We start from the raw sequence: 22,012 nt of genomic DNA, 5'->3' as shown, positions 1-22,012 counted from the left end.
GTTTATATGTAGAAGCTGACATGGAGATTCGCGAATCTACAAGTAAACCATTATTACTTATTATTTTACAGTTGTGGAAAATGTTTACCTCATATTTTTGTATCTTGTAAAATTATTTAAGATTTCTTCTCTTTACTGTTTGTTTATCAGATAAAAAGTTTATATTTTTTTTTATATGCAATAGTTTTTATATTGCTTTCTTGTATTCTTAAAGATGGAAGTATGTAACATGTTAATTGGTTTCTAACTTGAAAAAAAAACGTGTTAATGACTTAATTGTTAAAATTATGATTTTTATTAAAAGCTGTTAAAAAAAAAAACGAAATAATAGTAACATTGTTTAGTACGATAACAGTAGATTTGAACCTCGTGGAGTAAAACGCCTGATGTCGTGAGAATAGAAAGAAATCGCATGTCAAAGATATGATTTACATAAATGGTGTTTGGATATTGCAATTTAATCGTAAATCGCCGTAAAGGCAGATTAGGATTTAGTTCCCCGATTTCAGCGTAATCGCGTTTTCGAGAATGCCTCTTCGTCTTCGATTTTGGTGTTCCTCACATCTGCTCTTTCTCTGTGGGCTTTGACGACAGATCAAGATTAGTTACTTCACACCAATACTGGAAGTCGACTTTCCGTAGGGTTTGCGGGATCAAAGGTTAAGGAATCAATGTAAGTAAGAATATTTGTAATTCTAAAGCGAAAGGCATTGAATTAGCGCAGTCACATCCCCTCCAAGGCAGGATTATCGTCATAGAGAGCAAGGAACAGAGCATGGCGAGGATTGCCCTAACCCTGAAGAAACCACAAAGCCTCTTATCAGTTGCAAACGAATCTTTCTTCTCTGCAAGAAAGCCTAAAGAAATCTCCGATCTCGTCTCTCAAATTGCCTCTATATAAAAAAGAAAAAAACGAAGAGAGGCTTACAAAATTATCTGCATTCAATTGGATTGCCGCACGACAACAAACCATACCAATTACCAACAATGGCAAAAGATGGAGTGACGTACGAGGACTTCGAACCTTTCTGCCAATGGAAAAGACTCGATGACTCTGACGTTCTTGAGGTTCATCTCCCAGGTTTGTGCTTATAATTCCTCTGCATTCTCATAGTATTCATAGTGATTTGAAATTTATTTTTCTTGAACAATACGTTTAAAATTGTGCTGTATTGTGTACTGTCCTTACAAACAGAATTCAAGAAGGAAGAATTGAGGGTTCGGATCAGTAACAACGCTCTCCTTACAGTTTCCGGCGAGCGCCTAAAAGCCAATGATCCGAAGAAGATCAAATTCAACAGAGAATTCAAACTATCAAAGGATATATACCCAGACCAAATCCGTGCCAAATTCGGTAGCAGTGTTCTTTCGATCACGATGCCTAAGAAAGCATCAGCGGGTGTCGGCAAACCAGAAGCGGGCGTATCCAACTCCGAGGGTAAACGAACAGCAGACAGTGATAATGATAAGCCAAAGAACTTCATATCAAGTCGATTCTCGAGGTTGAAATTGAGCAAGCAGACGGCCGCGGCCATGGCGGTTGCAGCGGTGATTCTGGCATTGGGAGCTTACTATTTAACAAAAAACTAGGGATGATCTTGCAACGCTGCAAACGTTTGTTTATTTGTGGGAAACTACATAATACAGAATATATCAAATGTGTACACTTTTTAATTTAGATTCATGAATAAGTATTCATTTGCTATGAGCCCTGATCCCGATTGATGACGATCCACTTTGATTTGATTTGATTTCTGCAATTTCTTTGAACCTTCGAATATCCCCATAGCTGAGAAGCTGACAATTCAATGGGTGGGGGCTTCCCAGATAATCAAATCCCCTTTGATTTTTGAATGCACAGGATGAGGAGAAAGGAGACATTTTTGTTATATAGGAATTAATACTTGCATTAGTGTAAGCGTTGATTGAAGCTTATTGATATGACATCTCAACAGTGTGTCGGTATCTCAATTTTTATCTGCATCTGATTCTAGACTTTTAGTAACATGTATCTCGGCACAACAATTATATATATATGAAAGAGATGAAATACATTTCCCTTGAACAAAAATGTCCCTTGATTTATTGATGTATAAAATAAACCTACTTTAGTCACCTGAAATAAAAATAATTGAATGGTTTGAAAAGGACATCAGACGGCATTGTCTAAGCAAGTTATTAGAGGGAGTAGTCTAGTACAATGAGAGAATTCATATGCACACATATGCATGTTCATGTTATTGGCTTTAGAATATATATATATATATATATATATATATATATATATATATGAGTTTTATTTATAGAGTTGGCAAACAATTATCTCCGATAACTAAAGATTTTATGCTCATCCGATCCAAATACCTATTAACCGTTAGAATTAACAAGAGGCTGGAAGTTCTTCAAATGGATAAGACGTACCAATTATCATTCTAAGGTGGATGGTTCAATCACTCGAAAAAATAAAAATTATACTTATAGGCACTAAATTGTAAGACAATTATTGTACTTAAATCAATACCTCTTCTCATGAATAATGCATTCAGCTTTTTGTTTTATACTATAAAAAGGATAAACATTAATTAGTTGATGAAAATATCCTTACATCCCTTGCATCTGTCTATTACTTTCATCCATGAATGACATGTTATTAAATTCACTTACAACAATATTTGAAGGATATATAACCTTGTTTCCTTCTCTTCATGACAATAAACAACAAACAATAATAATTAAAGAGAGAGGCCAAATAACCTAGATTTACATAATAATCAAAATATATATTGTATAAAACATATTGATTTTATGTTTACATGTCTGTTGTGATGTGTATTAGGTGACCCAAATCATTTATTTTTGACCTCTAGAGAGGAAATGGTGGCATAATTTTGTGATATATCCATAGACACCTAACCAAGCAGACCCATGTGCACATGCAATAAGTTTGTTTATATATTGACAATATTAATTTAAACTATATATATATATATATATATCATTTCCCCTTCTTTTATGATCACACTTTTTTTAATTAATTTATTCATGTTCTGTCCATCTTTTAATTAAAAGCATGATGGTCTTACAGTTTATCTCACTAGAAAGGGCTCATCGATATTGAATCAATCGAACGCACTTCTAATACTTATTCCACTTTTGGAAGACCCTGCGTTATATCACTAGATCGTGATTTTTCATATATAAATGTAACTAAGGTATCTCCTTCGTAAAGGATTTCTCCATAACGGCGATGAACAGTTGCTTAGCTATATAATTATTGTTAATTAATTTAAGTGGGAGGAGTTTGGGAGTGGGGTGAGATGAAAAGCAGAGGCAGTATAAATAAAGAAAAGAAAATTAAAAAAGAAATGGTGAGAATGAGAGCGAGAGCAATCAAACTTAGCTTGGCAGCAAAGCGTGTGCCGCCCAGCCATTACCAAGGGGCCTACAAATTTTAACAATTGTACTTTGTGTAATTTTTTATTTTTTTTTTGAATTTCTTTTCTAAGCTATAATATCTCATGGGGTTGTAAGCACCAAAAAAGATATATCTGGAAAAAAGGCAGCCATTTGATTTTGTTGAGTGTGACATATGAAAGAAAGCCTGGGATTGAGGAAGAATAATTGATCGACGATTACGCATTGAAGGGGAGGTTTCCAAGCCCACTGCCTAAGCCATTGCTTCCTTTTATTTTTGCAAAAAGGAGTTAATGGATAAAAATTAAAAGACAGAATATTAATTCCAAACACCTATCTCTCTATTTCTATTTGTATTTTGGTGTTTGGAAAAAGACAACCAGTTTCGTCAATGCGCCGTCTGGTGGGAACCCTCCACTTTAATCACCTATGTTGCTAATTAACATTATAAATTCTTACCCCTTTAATTTCTCTCTTTCTAACTACGATTTACATTTCCCAATCTTCCATTCTCACAAGCTTTTCCAAACGCCCCCTTTGATGGGTCATTATTGTTACAATGACATATTGGAGATTGGAGATGATGAGTTTTTACTAATCTTATCCTCTCACGAACGGGATTTTATCATGTTATCTTCTCGTACAAACAGTTCTTCTTTTTGAATTGAATGTGTTTAGAGTTGACCTAAAAAATTCTCAAATCAAATAGGAGCTAATTGAGAGTAGTTTTTACTGTCATAATCACTCGTGAAAGCAATGTTGCCATGTGAAGGAACTTTTATCATGTATTTGGGCCACTTGATGTGAGGTCTATTGAACAAATTTTATAACATATCCTTGCAAATAGAACCGTTATTATGGATAAGGCCGAGGCATCATTATAATCCGAATCCCTATACTGCTCTCTAAATTTTTATCCAAACTCAACTATCAAAGTAATTTTAAAAAATAACATGTTATAATTGTATGCATCGCTTACCATTTAATCCAATAAACTAATAGTTCGTATTAACATTTTGGGAGGAAAAGAAAAGGGTGGAAGGTAAGCTCCTCCTCAAATTATTCCATGGATAATGACAAATTTAATCCAAATATGTAGGGTGTTAGGGGCTGCCTATCATACACAAATATGTGTCCTCAAATATAATTCATGAAGGAATCTTTCTTGGTTTTGCTATGTCCACCTAATTAATTTGTTATTTTTTAACTCCAATTATTGATGGAACATTCTAATGCTCCCTTGTTAAGCCTATTAATATATACTTTAACTAATGTTAAAAAAGTTATAGATTTTATTATTATACTGATCTATGGAAAACTTTTTCTTCATTTATTATTGAATTGCTTCTTTTTGTTGTTGTTATGATTCCTATTCTCTTCTAGTCTTTTTGTCAACAACAATCAACTGGTTGACAAACAAAAAAAAAAAAAAAAGGGAGGAAATTAGAAAAACAACATTATATTAAATTTATTTTTGGCTTGCTCCTTATTAAACCAGCAATTGAAATATGTACTTTTAGTTTTGTTATTTTGTCCTCTAATAATCTTCAAGCTTTCGTTGTAAATTTTGCTTGCTGGTTCTTCTAGAAAATTCACCCTTTTTTTTCTTCTTTTCAAATTGTTGATATATGAATACGAATGCTTTCAATTTTTTTTTTCAATCTCGAATTGATATTGAATTTCCCCTTTATCTACTCACGCCAAGCCAAATCAAACTCTCAACCATTCCGAACAGATAAAGTTGTTCAAATGCATAGTTTCGCTTTCAATGAACAAAATCAATTAGGACAAATGTCACAAAAAAAATTAGCTTCAATTGACACACTAACCCTCCAAAACTATTTCAAAGTCAATGTATTATATACCAGACACATACATTAGAAAAAGGAAAAAGTTACGTGTAACAATGTAAAAGGGCAGTAATTAATTATCCAAAATTATCATCATATGCCTTTGAATATATTTTGTTGTGATGAGTGACACATGATTAAAATATTTATAAGGTAGAAGGAAATGATGAAAGTGGGCGTGGGTTTTAAATTGAAATTGGGTGCAGAAAGTCCAATCATCATTTCACAACCTCAACAGCTCCATCATATAATTGAAATTGAATTGATAAACAAAGTTATGGAGGGATTGAAGTTGAAGCTGAGCTGCAAAGTGACAATGAAATCAAGCTGTCAAAGCTATCTCTAATGGCTGCTTCCTCGGGTCAGACAGGCCAACCCTCCTCACTGCATCACGTGTCTTTCTTTCCCATCCCAAAATACCTTCAAATTTTCCGCTGCCTACTCAATTTCACCTATTTTGAAGGCAGTAGTGAAAATTAACTAACTTTTAAATGAACTCTTTCTGTTACTTTTACGAGTTTTATATGTCCATTTCAAGATTATCAAATTGGATGTAATAGGAAGGACTTTTGTCCACGTATTACAATCTTATCGAAGACATTTTTTATTTTAATGGAAATATCTTACCAATCTTATTAGAAGCAAATAGTATTTAAAAAAAGGAGGGAAATATCTAAGAGATGTCGTTCACAAGCGATTTCCAAATCAGAAAGAAAAGGGATTTTAAAAATGGGTTAAATTTGTTTGAAAAGGAAACCATATTTGAAGATTAATGTTAATTGGATTGAATGGTTGACCGGTTCAGGTGTAGTGAACCAAAAGTGCATATTGATAAGGCAAAGTTGCACACTTAAATATATATTATCTTGAAGACTAAGATTGAAAAAAAAAAAAAAAAAGACTCACTATTTCAGAATTAAAATGTTAATTTTTATCAGACGGCCGATTGAGGCAAACGGCGTCAGCGGCGCTACGGCCCATTTTCCATTTTAAATTATAGTTTTTTTCTCAATCAATTCTCCCCTTAAATTTTATCATGGTAACTGAAGATTATCGAGGGCATAATTAAAAGGAGGGAGGGGCAGTGGGGTTTAGAAAAAAAATGAGAGTATGTGACGGTGCCCAATGCATCAGCAGAGGGCTAAATAAAAAGGCCCCGCGGGAGCCACTCCATTGCTCCTAAGTGTATCTGAATCTGATGGCGAAGCTGGATGGAGCTTCATTTTCCTTCCCCATCTGTAAAGCTCTCCACTGCCTCTAAACAGTCGCCTCTCTTTTCCATATCTAAAGTTTGCTTTTCATTTTTCCCTTTTGATCTCCTTCCACTCCACACCCGTCTTTCACAACTCAGATGTCCCTTTCTTTTTAAAATCTACTTCGACTTCGAATCATTCCGCTCTTCCAGTTTCCAAGGAATCTACACTACTTCTCCTCGATTCTTTCATCTTCTTCTTCTTTTCTTTTCCTTTCCTTTGTTATAATCTGATCTATCATCAGATTTCATTTCTGGGTCTTCTTTTTTAAATGTTAAAATGGCGGTTTTGAATATGCTGTTTTCTGACTCGGTTTTTGCATACTAGTTTCGCTTCTGGTTGTTGAGAAGCAGAGACTAGTGTTCTGTTTCCAGTTGTTTCTGTTTTCCTTTTGAATTTGTAATACTTGAATCGAGGACCCCATGGCCGATCTGTCGCCAAAACCGGTGTTTAATGGTTTGACGTTAGAGACGGCAATCTCAGTTACAAAATCGATACTGCTGTTTGTTGGGCTTGTATCCACTGTAATTTTGTTCAAAGTGGCTATAATTCCAAAATTAGTGAGTCTTCTCATCACGACTCCTCCTCGCTTATGGGTCTCCTTCGGATTCTGGCTCTCTCCACCCTACGTCTTCTTCGTCTTCAATTTCATCATCGTCGCCGTCGCTGCCTCCTCCGCCTTCCGCCGCCAAAAAGACCCACCCGACGGTAATTACACCCCCATTTCTCATCCATCCACTCCCTATAAATCGATGCACGAGGACCAAAATTTTTCGATCACTGCTCGCTCCAGAGAAATCTGGAATAATGGGATCTTGCACGAGGACGATCAGAACGAACGTGGGAAAGAAGAAGAAGGGAAGCCGGTGAAATGGGATTTTTCGACCGGAAAAGTCGATGACCCGTTGGCGGAGAAGTTGTGCGCATATTCCGGCGAGAAGGTGGAGGAGGAGGAGGATGACGGCGAGTCGCTAGACGCGACGTGGAAGGCCATAATGGAAAGGCAAGGGAAGCAGACGGCGCAGCTGAAGAAGAGCCAGACATGGGACTCCCCACCACGTTTAATTAGAGCCGTGGCGGACGGCGGCGAGGAGGACGCCGCGGCGTGGGCCCGGAATGAGGTGAAAAAGTCGGAGATGTTCAAGCAAACACTGTCGTTCCGGAGAAGGATATCGATGAGTTCGGAGGAATTGAAGAGCCGGGCAGAGGCGTTCATAGAGATGGTAAACAGGAACATTCGCTTACAGAGGCAAGAATCAGAGCAACGCTTCCTGCAGGCACTTAAACGCAGCGTTTAGTACGCTAAATTACTCCTTTCCTTCCATAATAATCCAGTAATGCCTAAACCAAATTATATTTGGACTTTGGAGGTACATTTTATTTATTTTAAGCTTCTCTTTAATTTATCCGTATCCATGTCGCGTCGTGTGTTTGTTATGTCATTGTCATGTGTATACATTTTCTCTTCTCTTCTCTTCTGTTGTAAAATACAACCCTTTATTTCCTTGCCATTTCCATTGAACTACAACTGAATATCTTGCCCCATAAAGTATTACTTTCTAAAAGTTTTCTGACTACTAATTTGTTGAAATTTTCAATGTTCAAATATTTTTGTTAAAAAAAAAACTCCCTTTTTCAAACCTTTTCAATAAAAAAAAAAGTCTACACCATATTTGATTAATTTATTTATTTACAAAGGTATATAAGCAAGGGTATTAGATATGGGAATATGAGTAGGACTATATATAAAGACTGAATTTTGTATGTTATAAAGTCGTCGTTTTTTTTTTAACAAAAATTAATCTGGCAATTAGGAATCTTGCATAACTGTTGAAAATTAGGCATAATTTGGTCTTGTTGGGTTGGGGAGTTAGTTAAATGTAGTAATTATGTATAATAAGATGTTAAAAGGGTGGAGGTGATGAATTAAATAATGTAAATGGAATGGTGTGGAGTGTGGAGGGGGAATATCTTGTTGGGTATGGATTCCAAATGGTAGGCAGAGGGCAGCATGATTGCATGGCTTGTTCGGTGCACCCATTGACCACCAGGACGACACGCACACAGCCACATGCTTTAAGTATGACTAATAATTCATCCTTTGAATTGCTCCAATGCTTTCCATGAAATTGGAAGGTGAGGGCTGATTGGGATATATCCCTTCCACTTCCGAAATGAGCTAATTATCAACATTTTGTGGTTGCTTGAGTATTCATTACAATGAACTAAAACCCTTCTTCCTCAATTCTATAATTAGCCATCTTTCTCAAAACTGCATTTTCTTTGAGCAGCTTTCTCCAACTTTCTTTACCTCACTTCAGCTGCAACTGCGAAACGCATATCTAACTCTTTACCAAAGATCATTATCATCATTAATACTAATTTTGCATTTAACAAAGAATCCTACTCGAGAAATCTAGAATCAGTCCCTAACACACAGAGATTCAAAATGATATCAGCAACAAAAATCACTCATCTCGTGTGAGACTTGAGAGGCTAAAGCAAAAAGGGAAGAAAGTGTTATCTATCTAATATCTATCGACCTACCGATGAGGATGAGCACAGCAAAAGTTACGGAGGAATACAAACCGGCAACAAGCCTCCAAAATTCACAAACAAATTTTCCTGCGCGCGTATATAGAAGAGCAATCATGGCATTGCATTGTCAAAGTATGAAATGGGATCTTACTTGGTGGAGATCATAAGCAGAATTAGTTTCAGAAACAAAGCCTATCGAATCAAGGGATGAAAGCAGGGACGAGTTGCCAGCGTGCTGAACAACACCCACCACCACCACTTCAGTGGACCACCTTTCATCAGCTCACCCACCCCGGAGTCGGAACAAATGCAAGGTGATCGGGCCGCCGGAGTTTCCGGCAACGGTGGCGGATCGAAGGCTGGAGGAGACGGTGGGGATGGAGCAGATGGATGCTGCGGTGGAGGAGAAGGAGAAGGGGGGCGTGGTCTACGGCGGTCTTCTTGGTTGCCAGCGCCGTCGTCCGTTGAATTGCTGAGGCGTTGGAGCACTTGGACTCGGAGCTTAAGACCCATGAGGCAGTGTTGAAAGCGACCGCAAATGAAGTAGCGAGTGCCTGGTTGTTTCAGGTGGATTGCTGTCTCTCCATCACTGTGGGTGCTGATTGGGTTCACGGTGTGGCAATTCGAGAAGTCTGTTCGGTTCACTTCCAGCACGTCGTGAACTGGCAAATAGTTGAACACTGTACCACACCAATCAAACAAAAAGAATCTGCTCCACATCAAACTCCAAACTCTGTTTGTCTAAATCAAAACAACAAACAGATTCTACACAATTCCAGTACTGTTTAATACTGACCAACACTAGTCAGTAATATGAACGCAATTAAGGCTGCAATCCTACCTCCCCCTTCTTTTTCCTTATTATACAAATAACACACAATTGATTCAAGAAACAGAGTCGTTCAGTTACGGTAACCGGAAGAGACAATCGAATAAATATGGTTCCAAACACTAACGAGTGATTGTATTTGGACATATACATGTGGCATGTCATAGAAAAAGAACTAGAATGAGGCAGCTAAATAATCATAAGAATTCAACTCAGTTATAAGTTATATAATACAAGAACAGGAGTTCAAGAAGACATCGTCCTGTGTCAGCACAATCACTAGTTGGAGGAAGGTATATAATTCAAGAAAAAAAGGCATGCAAATCAAGATTCAAACAAGCAATTGGAAAAGTAAGCATTCGTTGTAGAAACTATATAATTCAAAATGGTAATCGAAGAGAAGTAAGTAAAGATCAAACAGTACGATTTCCCGGGGCAGGGGAAAAACAGAGGAGGAATGAACGAACCGAGATAGTCACCGACTTGGAACGTGGTGGCCGCAGACCAATCCTGGATGTTGGAACTGAGATCCCAACCCGAAGCTCCACCAACGGAGTGGTTGGTCGCAGTGACGCAGCGAAAGAAAATTGCCGTAATTACCATCACAATTATTACCCTCACTGCCCCACCCGGTCTCAGTGCCTCCATTTTAGTCCAAATCTCTATACACGCAGAAGATCAACAAAGAAAAAGTTAAGTACTAGAACTGAAGAATCTATCAAGAAAAATAGAAAATAAATCCTCAGGAATCGTGACGGTTATGCAAGAATCGACGATGGCAATGGGCAACAAATCTAGATCATACCAAGAAATGCTTCTTCAGTCGGTCCAGAGCTGCTCCCGGTCCCGGACGGCGTTTCTATAGTAACAAGAAGAAGATGAGGACGGAGCGAGAGCGCAGCGGAGAGTTGTGAAGGTTCCACTTCTACATCACCTCCTCTTTCCCGCCTTTTATATAACCGATTACAGTTACTGAAATTTGGTGCGTCGAGGGATTTCGCTGTTGTCATTTTTTAGTTCTACTTTCACTAGAATAATATTTACCTTTTTTCCTTTTTTGGCATACCAAAATTACTGTTAAATAATGATTAGCATAATTAGATCAACTTGGCTCGACTTAAAAAGTTTGTCAAATCAATTAATAGAATAATTTGACCAACCAAAGCATCCTTCTCAAGCTGATCCAACTATCAAAAGTGGAGTGTTTCTTGTTGAAAATGAAAAGTTAAGAGCAATATCATATCAATCTTTTGAGGACTTGAACTCATGCTTCCATTTTGTCGCTTTAAACTTATAATCCTGTTTATATGTTTGCAATTTCAAGCAATCAAAATCGCTGGATTGATTATATTAAAACATATGAATTTGGCTATACACAAGTGCTTCTCACGCCTGCCCGATGCCTACGACCATGAAACATTGTCGAATTTGTAAATGTCAAGGCCATTGTGTCCTGTAAAGTATGACACTTTCATGAGTGGTAATGGCATTTCATTTACGTTTTCATACTTGCCAGTTCTGTAGAATTATCAGTTACCACACTAAGAAAATAGCGATAAACGCTATTCTTTCTGGTTTTAACCAACTTAAATAAATAAACTCACAGACATGGAATTACTTCAACAGTAGGTAAAATTTGACTATCAAGTACAACAAGTTCTTAATTTAACATTTTTTGAAACGCAAAGGAATCTTAAGAAGACATTAAGTAACAAAATGCTGAGTAAAACATCAAAAATAAGGCATTCTAAGTAGCCCTTGGAGTGGCCCACTCAACTCTAAGGATGAGATTATCATAGCCATATCCATTCAGTTTGTTGATTGCTCTTTGGGCATCCTCACGGTTCACAAAGTTCACGAAACCAAATCCTCTGCTCATACCAGTCTTTTGATCAACTGCAACGTAAACTCGGCTAACAGCACCAAAAGGTCGGAAAAGCTCGAGCAGGTCAGGCTCTCTTGTGTCCTCTGAAAGGTTGGTGACACGAACAGAGTTTTCATCGTTCCTACGTCTCATATCAGTTCCAGTCCTGTCTGCACCTGCTCTCATACCTGGAGGAACATATGTTCCCTTTGTTGCGCCAGGAGCAGCTGCTGCAGCCTCTGGTGCGGCAGTCTTATCCAATCCCTCGGCTTGTGATGCCAAATCTTTGTAAGGGCACCTTGAGGTCCAGTGGTCACCCTTTTTGCCACAAGTCCGACAGACCATAAGAACAGCACCACCTTTTCCAAGTTGAGCTAAAGGGTCTCCTGCAACCTTTGGCTCTTCTGGTTTGCTACCTGTAATCATTTTCATTCCTCAGAAGAAAACTAATCGGAATAAGGCAAAATAAATAAATAAAACACCTAATTTTGCCTGTAAAGGATTAATATGAGAAGGATACTAAAAGGGTACAGACATACATACAATGCCTATGAGAAGTGCAGAGGCAAATTCACAACACTAAGAAGTCAAAAGAAGCGCACAGGAATGTTTCAAAGATGTCATATCTCCTTTACACAGAGGATATTATTTGGTAATTTTCTGATAAAAACATTATAATCGATCATTTGAAATATTCAGTTCAAACATAACCCTGCAAGTCCTAAGAGGACGCCAACCAAGAGCACCATTCTGCAAATTCTGGGTCACTAATCTCTCCTTGTCTTAAATACAAACGAGATACGTTCTCAACCTCTCAATAATCAAGCACCACAGTTTTTCAAAGCTCATTCACCATCGTAACCATAAAGGAACCTCTTTTCTGCAGATGTGGGAAATTTTTCGATGCTCTCCCACATAGGAGGAAATGGCATATTCAGAAACTTGATTATAAGCAACTATATGTTGTTACATAAATCAAATGAAATCAATTCCAAAATCCACAAACGACAATAAGCAAAAAATTCTAGATAAATCGAAAACGAACCAGGAGCACGAGGGCGTTCCAGGAGGATCTCCTCAGTGGAGACCATAGTGAGGCGACTGCCGACGTCTTCGTGCACAGCGTCACCGAACTTTGCCCAAGATCGGCGCTCTACGGCATGTTTACTGAGGCGAGCATGGGCGAGCTTGCGAGTACGCGTGGTGGTCGTGATCTTGACCTTATTACCATCTTCGTTAAACTGATATTCGATAATCTTCTTGAGGCCGTTCTCGTCTGGCCCGATAATTTTCTTGGGTGGTAGAAGAAAATCCAGATCCCCGTCGTCATCATCTAGCTCTCCCCACCGCAATTTGGATCGACTCGCTGTCTGAGCCATTGGGAAGGATTGAAAGGCAAAGGCTCGCGGAAGGAGATTGCCGAATCTGCGCTAGGGCAAGCTGGATTAAAGGGGAAATCCCAAATAAGAAAAAACATATATGCCTGATTTATGAATAATGGAATAATCGTGGAAACGAAAAATCTCCTAGTTTTTCTAAATTGTATTTTTTCCTTAAAAAAAAAAAAAAACCTCTGATTTTTTAAAGTTTAAATGCTACCCTCCCTAAAAAATTTCACATTTAATATGACTGGTTGTGAATTCGTTATTATTTCTATCCGTTGAATTTTTTTTTACTATCGTTAAATTTCATATTTGTAGTACTACATAATTGTGAAACAAGTCAGAATTAGTTACCACGTCTTTATAATTTTGTAGCATCAATTTTTCGTTCAAAATATTTATAAATATTTACTTAGACTATTTTTTAAACTTGTATGAAATATATTGAAGCGTATGAAATAATATGAAAATATATTTTTTTAAGCCTATTGCAAAGTCCATGGTTTTCTTTTCTTTTTTTTTTTTTAGCATAGAGACTAAATTTATTGGACCTTCTAAAGTCATTTTTAATTTTATGAAATTTACCTTTAATGCACTAAAACCCTTCGATTAGTGTCATGTTAATATGAGTTTAGCTCTGTGATAATTGACACCAATATGAACATAATTCTACTATCTATTTCCCATAAAAAAAATTGTATGTATTTTACTAAAAAAACATTGTAATTTAAAAGTGTAAAATGCATGCTTGAAATAATTGTAATTTATAACGAAATGGTTCGGAAAATTTTCAGGATTGACCTAGATATTTGTGCTTTAGAAAAAATTTGTTTTCGTAACATTTTGCTCATGTCACCATGTTAGATTATGCCCCCGTCATCCACCCACTTTCTTTTGAAGGTAGGATCCTTGGCAGTATTAACAATGGAAATGAAATAAAAATATAATTTAATATTTAAATTGTTGAAGTTAAAAATTTATGGTTTAAATCTAGCACATTGTTACTATATTTTTTTTTTGTTGGGAGTGGATGTAATTTGTAAAGGTGAATGGGTACTCGTTTTAGCAGTGGGGAGAGGGACGTAACGACAAAAAGCAGGAGAACTAGAATTTTCGAGGAAAAGGGAAAAAAAAAAAGCATCTAAAAAAGAAAAGAGGTTAGATGCATTTGTGCTAAGCTAAGCAGGAATCAGGAGTCAGGACAGGCAGTGGCCACATACACTTGGACTCTCGAGTGAGTATCTGCCAAAGTAAAAACATCAAAATTGGAGGGAGGGATCCGAGAGACAGAGTTGCTCGTTTTCGAGTTCCGATCTCAACATTGAAGTTAGCGAGGACGAGGAGCAGTTGTACGTCAATGGAGCCATTGATCTCTTCCTCCCAGGAAATGAAGAGGGATGTGAAGGAGGAGGAGAAGAAGAAGAAGAAAAAGGGAGCGTTGGGTTGGATTGAATGGTTCAGAGGTTGGATGTACGTCATACATGAGATGCTATTTCAGAGAATCATGGCCAGCCATCTGCAGAATCCTATGCCTCTGCCTCCCGTTAACGACCTTACCTGCATTGTCACCGGATCCACCAGCGGTATTGGCAGCGAGATTGCCAGGTTTTTCATCTCTCTCACTTCCTCTCCTTGCTTCACAGACCTCTCTATGCAGGCAAATTCAATTTAGTAGAATGAGTTCCTTCTTTCTGTTCTCGCTCAGTAGACATGAAAATTAAGAATTTTGTATAGCACGTTCTAAATGGTCTTCACCAAATTCGCGTATGATTATTTTGCGGTTTGGTTGGAAATGGTTTCGGGTTTCTCCGTTTATTTATCTATTTTGGTGGAGCTGGGGGATGTTGCAGTTCCTTACTTAATTTTCTACATTGCCAAAGCCTGTCACTGTTGTAATTTGAACCACGTCTGCTTTCTTCTATTACTTTTATGTGTATCAAATTTATTCACATTGTCTCATAAAACATCCAAAACGAATGGCAAAATGAATAGAAAAAAGCAAAAGAAAAGGAAAAAAAAAACTGTCCACCAAGTACTAACTAGTCGCTCTCGCGGTCTTTTAAATTTATTTATAGCTCGAGTAATTATTTTGTTCCTTTTCTTTTTAATTTTCGATGGAGCAGGCAACTGGCAGAATCAGGGGCACATGTTGTCATGGCAGTGAGGAACCCAAAGGCTGCGCTCGACTTGATCCAGAAGTGGCAAAATGAATGGTCTGGCAAGGGCCTTCCTCTCAATATTGAGGTGTCTAAACTCGACAGTCCTATAATTTCTTTTAGAAGAGCACTCGTATTTAAACTCTGTAGCTTTGCATCAAAAGAACTCCGAACTTCAAATAATATTCTACAATTTTTTTAATAAGAAATAGTAGATATGCATGGTTAATTAGTGATATACATTCTCATTTTTCTAGGTAATGGAACTTGATCTTCTATCTCTAGATTCTGTTGCAAGATTTGCTGAAGATTATAATGCCCGTATGGGACCTTTACACGTTCTTATCAATAACGCAGGAATATTTTCCATCGGAGGTTAGTTTTTTTACTCATTTGTCATCTTATATTCCATTTCCTTTGCCACTTCTGAATCAACCAAGTTATTTACAAACGTCAGTTACCTATTGACTTGTTTCTTTCTCCCTTTTTTCTTTTGGGTAATAGTATATGTTTGGTATTTTATATTTTTAGAATACAGTACATTTCTTGGAAGTTTCTTGTGAATCTGAGATTGCTTACTTGATATGCATCATTCACCTTGCTCATTGATTACTGTTCTGATAGATCCCACGGTCATGAGGGTTTACAGATGTAAGTGAGGGAAGAATGTAGTGCCTACGTAATATGTAATAGATTTATATTTTATGTGGGGCCCGGACATATGAGTTAGTTTTGAGAGGATGTATATAGAGGAAGATAGAATCTGGGGGTTCGCTCTGAGTAGTTAGTTATCTTGTTCCCTGTGTGAGGCAAGGGGGAGAGGTAGGGAGCTCTAATCTACCTTAGCTGGCAGTGTACCTTCCGATGCATAAATAAACTGGTTTCTATCGTGTTTCTATACTAGTTTCCAGCTTTTTTCACCTCGTTTCTGTTAAAAACATTTATGCTGACTATTCCTAGCAGAACAAATGCTTCTTACGGTCCTATGCTTGTCAATAACTTAACTGCTTTAAAGAAAAAGAATCTGAATATTGACAAGCATATTACATTCTTTTGATTATAATAATATTTATAGTTTGGTAAAAAGTATGTGCCAATGTCTTATTTTAATTTGAGTTTGTTCTCTCTAGAGCCACAAAAATTTTCTAAAGACGGTTATGAAGAGCACATGCAAGTGAATCATTTGGGGCCTGCATTGCTTTCAGTATTACTCTTGCCATCCCTTATCAGAGGTTCCCCAAGCCGCATAATTAATGTGAACTCTGTTGTAAGTTTCATGGGCACTGTACAAAAGCATAGAACATATGTTTTCTGCATCACATTATCCATCAATGCATGTGCATATATAGAAAATGGTAATCTGTTTCAAGCTTTATCTGTACACATTGTGTTTAGCTCATAGATTTTATAATACTGATTTTATCTTTGCTCTTTTTTCATTCAAAGGAAGACAAGTGAGCAAACACCTTTTTGAGTATTGTGCGATGAAAGTTGATAGCCTTTCAATATCACAACTAAATGCATATATTGCCTATGTGTGATAACAATTTTTTTTTTTTGGAACGATAAAATAAAGATAAAGCCTGAGAAAAGATTGGAATGATTTAACTTCCTTGGGTCCAATTGTAACTTGGAAGCAGTTTTTCTTCACTATTTGTTACTAGAGATCATGGTGGCACAGATAGTTTGTATTTGATCATTTCTTGCTTGTTCCTGTCATGATAATTATGATTTCATGCTTAATATGTAGATGCATTATATTGGTTTTGTTGACACGGAAGACATGAACCTTGTTTCAAGGAAAAGGAAATACACAAGCTTAGTTGGATATGCGAGCAGTAAGCTGGCACAGGTATAGTTACTTGTCAATTACTCATTTCCTTCCCACAACTGTAGCCCTTCTTACGTTTGATGACCTGGAGGCTTTCCTTAAATAATTATATTTCAGTTTTTCTTAATTTGTTATTATTTTGAATTCAATTATGGTATTCCACGTTTCTTATTTCTTGGCTAATTTAATCATTTAATAGCATACAAAAGAGTGGTTTTTTTTTTTTTTTTGTTGTTGTTGTCGTCGTCGTTGTTCCCCCTTTTAAAGTGTCAATACTTGAGGCACTTCTGTGTAGGAGCATGTATTCGTTAAAATCTTTTTGACTATCTCAACAAATCAAGTATGCTTTTGTAACCTTGAAATTTCTTTGCTCTTCTATAAAAAAATATGCCGTGTTCCTAGCATCTATATGATTTTTGTTTCACTGTTTACTATTTAGCTTGATATCTTCTTACATCCTTTTTGACTCTTTTGTTTTGTACTCTTTAAGCAAGGAGTCTAGACTCTAGAGCTAGCTAATCATATTAAATGAACTTTATTAATATCCCCATTTTATTTATTTGTTTTTGGTAATAGTTGATTGACCAATCTGTTGATTCTTAGATGCTGTATTTACCGTGCATTGATATCACACTTTGATTTTCTGGTTAGATCTTTAACTACTGGCTTGTAGAAGCTGTTTATAGACTGGTCCTGGGTGCCAACACTGTAACTTGGTCTGATGGTTTCTGGATTGCAGGTTATGTTTAGCAGTGTTCTTCATAAGCGGCTACCTGCTGAATCTGGCATCAATGTAGTGTGTGTATCACCTGGGATTGTTCACACAAATGTGGTAAGTTTTTACTCAAGAAAGTCTCATTTTTTGATAGCAGAAACAAGATCTAGAATATATATCTTCTACTGTATTTTTTGTCGTCTTGTACGTTCCCTTGGTATTATATGAGATTGGAGTATTTGCATTTGTATTATCCCATCATTATTGTTTCAGAAGTGGTAATGATACTTAGCTATTTGATAGCTAAAATTGTGCACGTTACTAAATATTCAGATGATATCTTAATAAGTGGATTAAGTTTCTATTCAAATTCTCAGCAGCTTCTAAAACTCACCAGAAGATGTTACTGAAATGTTCTTTATCTGTGTATGGTAATTCACTCTGAGAGCTGTAACTTAAGCCACTATTAATTTCAGCACATCTGTAATTGTGTTTAGCTCGCACTTCATTACATAGCATAGTATAAATTACATTATTATAGCCAAGCCTTATGTCGATGGTGTCTGCTTCAAAACTCACATTCATGTTACGGCCTATTGTCTGGAATATATATTTTCTGGATCCTATACCTTATTGTAATATAATTAACAATTGACATATGCTGAGTGGTTTCACTATCAGTTAGGTGGGAGTAGAATTATATATTTGAATGTAGTCAATATGAATTATAATTGCCACTATTTGCATCAAGTTCAATTTTGTATTTCAATGCAGGCAAGGGATCTTTCGAAATTTGTTCAAGCTGGTTATCGCCTAATCCCTTATTTTATCTTTACTCCTCAAGAAGGTAAGTCGTTTCAAGTGAGGACATTTTTTGTTCTCTCAAGTAAATGAGATAATTGTCAATCTTTATTGAGGTATTAGTATCTGCTGCTCAACACGTGGGTTAACCATTTTATTATTTAGTGTGTACCATCCATATGTATGTTTCTCTTGCTGCCTGTAAGCCACATAGAGGCGTTCTTGATATTTTATTTGTTCTTTGTTTTTAGCCTTTTCAATTTTATCTTAAAATGAAATGAAGTAGCTACATTTGATAACCGCTCCTTATTTCACATTTCCGCAGTTTTTTGTGGTTGAGATATGTCCCATCAAAAAGGAATCACGTTAGAAAATACACGAGATTCTCCCAATATTAAAAGTCAAAGGACGTCATATAAAATAGCTCTTCAATTGACTTTTGTAAACAAGATAGTAATTACAGAAACCATTAGTTAAAGAAATTCCATCTAGAAGCGGGAGAACAAACTAGTGGTAGGATTTCTAGAACATCTCACTCTTTTAGGAGTGCTTGAGGAACCTTCCTGCTTAATATATCGTAAATCTAAAAATGAAAAGAAAAATCTTGCTTGATGACCAATTATGTTGCTTGGTTCTTTAACCTTTAGAAAGAAAGCTTCACTTTTATTCCTAATGTTGCCAGGACCCAGGCTGCCCTCCTCCAAAGGTAGAACCACCTTATTCTAATCCACAAGATGTTAGCTCTAAAATAGGTTTCTATTTTTATTCAAGGAAATACAAAAAACTGGGGGTGAATAGAGAGTGCATCCTAGCTGTAATGGATTGGAGTTTCTAATTAACTTACGCCTGTCTTTCCCTTTGCACAACTCTACTCATATTCCCACCAGATGCTCTCTTCCTCTCACCCACCTGCCCGTAACTAAAAGGACAGATTATGAACATAAATTGGAAGAGTGCTGACATCAGCAATCATCCTCCTAATTAACTAACCCCCCTAACTGTGACATTGCCTTGCCCCTGCATCTGCAGTTCTTTGTATTTTTTATTTATTTATGTTTTTGATGAGAAGCTGAGCTTTCTTTAAGTAAAAAATGAAAGGATATACAAAGGGGAATGGGCATTAAAAAAACAAGCCCAACAAACGGGGAACCCCTACAAGAAGAACCCCAGTCCAAAAGGATGAAACCCAACTGGGGAGAAGGAATTCTCAAGTTTGGTCTCCTAGTCTATGAGAGGGTTTTTCTAGTAAAGGTTTTTTTTTACCATATCTTTGAGTGTGCTTCTCCTGGACGCTCCTAAAAGTGAAAATTTCGAAGAAGATCAGGTTCTTTGTTTGGCTGGTTTTACATGGGAAAGTTAAGACACTCTTCCCTCTTTCTTGGTGTACCCTTCACGAACATGCATATGAGGACATCAACATATTCTTTGGATTGCTTAGTCGTTATGGGAGCGGTTTTTGAAAACTTTTGGAGTTTTTGGGGTGAGAAATAGAGATTGCAGAGTGATGGTGGAGGAGGTTTTGATGTATCCCCCTTTTTGGGTTCGGGGCAAAATTCTTTGGGCATGCATATTTTTTGCCAACCCAAAAGCTTAAGTTAATGGGTTGGGTAAATTTAATTCATTTATATGGATTCTAACGTGGGGTATTTAGATTGAATAGAAAAAATAGAGTTTTCAGTGGGGTTAGATGGGTTAGGGGAGGCCCTCTAGGAGCTTATTAGATTTAATACTTCCATGTGGGACTTAATTATTAGTTTGCTGTTATTCTTGTGGATTGGAGTCCCTTTTTGCAGGCTTGGCTTCTTTTTTGTTGGGATATATATATATTTTTTTTTGGTATATCATATTCTTTCATTTGTCTTCATGAAAGCTTGGTTTCTTTAAAAAGAAAAATATATATGGTAATTACAAAAACCTTAGAAACCGACACGCACAAGGGAGGTATATAAATCTAGCAAGGTCTCAAATATCCTTTGAAGACCAATCCACCTGTCTAAAAATTCTACTATTCCTCTTAATGCAAATACTCCACAAAGAGGTATTTTTAAACTTGATCACGGCAGCCTGTCACAAAGATGGTCCCTCCTTTTTGTACTATCATATTCTGGAAAACGTTTCCCATAGATTTTCAAATTCTTTTGTGTGAATATGGGAATGTTATTTTTCCCTTTTTTTAATGAGAAAATTTTCATTGATATGGAAATCTTGAAGACAGAGAGATGATGAGTTGATAAATAGATAAGATAGCTTGGGCTGGAGTCTATATGTTTTTAATACTCTCGAGAAAAGGGTTCTAAAACTCTCTACCTTTCGAGCTTATCAGTGATAGAAAATGTAAGATTATGCCATTTATTTTGTTTCGATTGTTAAAGAAAATCGTATGAAGATACTTTTATGCTAACATACATAGGTTTTGATGCATGTTTAATGTTTTATCTCCCGTTTCTCATGATTCATCTTGGCATTTAAATTCAAATACACATCACTAGTTCACCAATTGCAGGTTCTAGAAGTACTCTCTTTGCTGCGACAGATCCTCAAGTTCCAGAGTACTGTGAACTACTAAAAACAGATAACTGGCCTGTGTGTGCATTTCTTTCTCAAGAGTGCCGTCCAACAAATCCTTCAGAAGAGGCACACAACGTTGAGACTTGTTACAAAGTCTGGGAGAAAACATTGGAGATGGTGGGCTTGCCTTCGGATGTGGTAGAGAGGCTATTAGAAGGGGGACAAGTTGCTTGTCGCTACGGAGCTGAGTCGGCTGACTAATGGTAATTCGTTTTCGGCTTCAACGAATTTAATCTCATGACAAATTTCCATCATACATAACAACAAACAGAAACGAAGATTTTGTTGTATTATTCATATATCTATCACTTTCCATGAGTTCTGTAGAAGTTCAATTCTCATTAACAGACACAGACAGCAATACTTGTATATTGCTGCGCTTTTGTGCACGCCATGGTCATATTAACCACACAGGACTAGTATTTGGGTGCACCCTATAAAACTGTTACAGGGGCATTTATCCAATATATAATATAATACTGCCCATTTTATGTTTTGACAGCTATGATCGTCTGCGTCTCTTCCTTTCTCAGAAGATTAGCTAAAATGCATAGGAAGGAAGGGTTATGTGTTAATCTCAACTTTTGCTTAACTTTTATAATCCTTCTTTATTTGTTTAAAGTCGTGAGAATAATAAAGTACAATTGTACCATCATTTAAACGTTGTAGAATCAGATAATTGTTCCGTGAGATTAATAGTGGTGCATGCAAGTTGGTTCAGATACTCACAGATTTCAAAAAAATAAAAAGAAAAATCGTACTACCATTAATATTCACATCGGTTCTATATTCAATAATCGGTTCTATATTC

The 22,012-nt window shown here is 36.6% G+C and overlaps 5 protein-coding genes and 1 long non-coding RNA gene across 7 annotated transcripts; 3 read left to right on the top strand and 3 right to left on the bottom strand.

Annotated features, from left to right (window-relative positions):
• Positions 1-372: 372 nt before the first annotated feature.
• LOC111008673 (uncharacterized) lies at positions 373-1,069 on the bottom strand. The gene is made up of 2 exons (XR_002601150.2): positions 929-1,069; positions 373-796 (listed from the first exon to the last, which is right to left on the bottom strand). It is a non-coding gene; the product is annotated as an uncharacterized LOC111008673 (long non-coding RNA).
• Positions 947-1,708, top strand: LOC111008672 (HSP20-like chaperones superfamily protein). The gene is made up of 2 exons (XM_022281427.2): positions 947-1,081; positions 1,196-1,708. The coding sequence occupies exons 1-2, from the start codon at positions 988-990 to the stop codon at positions 1,588-1,590; spliced, it is 489 nt and encodes a 162-aa protein (XP_022137119.1). The 5' UTR covers positions 947-987; the 3' UTR covers positions 1,591-1,708.
• Positions 1,709-6,312: 4,604 nt separating this feature from the next.
• Positions 6,313-8,028, top strand: LOC111008778 (uncharacterized). The gene has a single exon (XM_022281589.2). The coding sequence runs from the start codon at positions 6,940-6,942 to the stop codon at positions 7,813-7,815; it is 876 nt and encodes a 291-aa protein (XP_022137281.1). The 5' UTR covers positions 6,313-6,939; the 3' UTR covers positions 7,816-8,028.
• Positions 8,029-9,125: 1,097 nt separating this feature from the next.
• Positions 9,126-11,026, bottom strand: LOC111008936 (uncharacterized). The gene is made up of 3 exons (XM_022281816.2): positions 10,690-11,026; positions 10,352-10,546; positions 9,126-9,735 (listed from the first exon to the last, which is right to left on the bottom strand). Exons 1-3 carry the CDS (start codon positions 10,892-10,894, stop codon positions 9,248-9,250), a joined length of 888 nt encoding a protein of 295 aa, XP_022137508.1. The 5' UTR covers positions 10,895-11,026; the 3' UTR covers positions 9,126-9,247.
• A 449-nt stretch (positions 11,027-11,475) lies between these two features.
• LOC111008937 (uncharacterized) lies at positions 11,476-13,233 on the bottom strand. Its single transcript, XM_022281817.2, has 2 exons — positions 12,794-13,233; positions 11,476-12,164 (listed from the first exon to the last, which is right to left on the bottom strand). The coding sequence occupies exons 1-2, from the start codon at positions 13,125-13,127 to the stop codon at positions 11,632-11,634; spliced, it is 867 nt and encodes a 288-aa protein (XP_022137509.1). The 5' UTR covers positions 13,128-13,233; the 3' UTR covers positions 11,476-11,631.
• A 1,064-nt stretch (positions 13,234-14,297) lies between these two features.
• On the top strand, positions 14,298-21,702 carry LOC111008935 (dehydrogenase/reductase SDR family member FEY). 2 transcript variants are annotated; one of them, XM_088121601.1, is made up of 8 exons: positions 14,298-14,735; positions 15,254-15,374; positions 15,544-15,661; positions 16,438-16,553; positions 17,037-17,138; positions 17,857-17,949; positions 18,607-18,679; positions 21,137-21,702. In XM_088121601.1, exons 1-8 carry the CDS (start codon positions 14,488-14,490, stop codon positions 21,400-21,402), a joined length of 1,137 nt encoding a protein of 378 aa, XP_087977727.1. In that variant the 5' UTR covers positions 14,298-14,487; the 3' UTR covers positions 21,403-21,702. The 2 variants fall into 2 exon arrangements, with proteins under 2 accessions (XP_087977727.1, XP_022137507.1); XM_022281815.2 differs by having other exon boundaries at positions 14,299-14,735; positions 16,417-16,553.
• Positions 21,703-22,012: the final 310 nt, after the last annotated feature.

This window comes from Momordica charantia (assembly GCF_013281855.1).
Source record: "Momordica charantia cultivar OHB3-1 chromosome 3 unlocalized genomic scaffold, Mcharantia_2.0 BLBB01000003.1, whole genome shotgun sequence".
Taxonomy (NCBI): Eukaryota; Viridiplantae; Streptophyta; class Magnoliopsida; order Cucurbitales; family Cucurbitaceae; genus Momordica; species Momordica charantia.
This window is presented reverse-complemented; position numbering and strand designations above follow the sequence as displayed.

Bases quoted from the DNA above. Each gene is read 5' to 3' on its own strand.
- LOC111008778 (XM_022281589.2), top strand. From the start codon at position 6,940: ATGGCCGATCTGTCGCCAAAACCGGTGTTTAATGGTTTGACGTTAGAG.
- LOC111008936 (XM_022281816.2), bottom strand. From the start codon at position 10,894: ATGACAACAGCGAAATCCCTCGACGCACCAAATTTCAGTAACTGTAAT. The intron at 10,547-10,689 runs GTATGATCTAGA...CTGCGTGTATAG, and splicing joins GACTGAAGAAGCATTTCTTG to AGATTTGGACTAAAATGGAG. The intron at 9,736-10,351 runs GTTCGTTCATTC...GGTGTGGTACAG, and splicing joins CCAAGTCGGTGACTATCTCG to TGTTCAACTATTTGCCAGTT.
- LOC111008672 (XM_022281427.2), top strand. From the start codon at position 988: ATGGCAAAAGATGGAGTGACGTACGAGGACTTCGAACCTTTCTGCCAA. The intron at 1,082-1,195 runs GTTTGTGCTTAT...CCTTACAAACAG, and splicing joins TCTTGAGGTTCATCTCCCAG to AATTCAAGAAGGAAGAATTG.
- LOC111008935 (XM_022281815.2), top strand. From the start codon at position 14,488: ATGGAGCCATTGATCTCTTCCTCCCAGGAAATGAAGAGGGATGTGAAG. The intron at 17,139-17,856 runs GTATAGTTACTT...TCTGGATTGCAG, and splicing joins CGAGCAGTAAGCTGGCACAG to GTTATGTTTAGCAGTGTTCT. The intron at 18,680-21,136 runs GTAAGTCGTTTC...CACCAATTGCAG, and splicing joins TATCTTTACTCCTCAAGAAG to GTTCTAGAAGTACTCTCTTT.
- LOC111008937 (XM_022281817.2), bottom strand. From the start codon at position 13,127: ATGGCTCAGACAGCGAGTCGATCCAAATTGCGGTGGGGAGAGCTAGAT. The intron at 12,165-12,793 runs GTTCGTTTTCGA...AAATGATTACAG, and splicing joins GGAACGCCCTCGTGCTCCTG to GTAGCAAACCAGAAGAGCCA.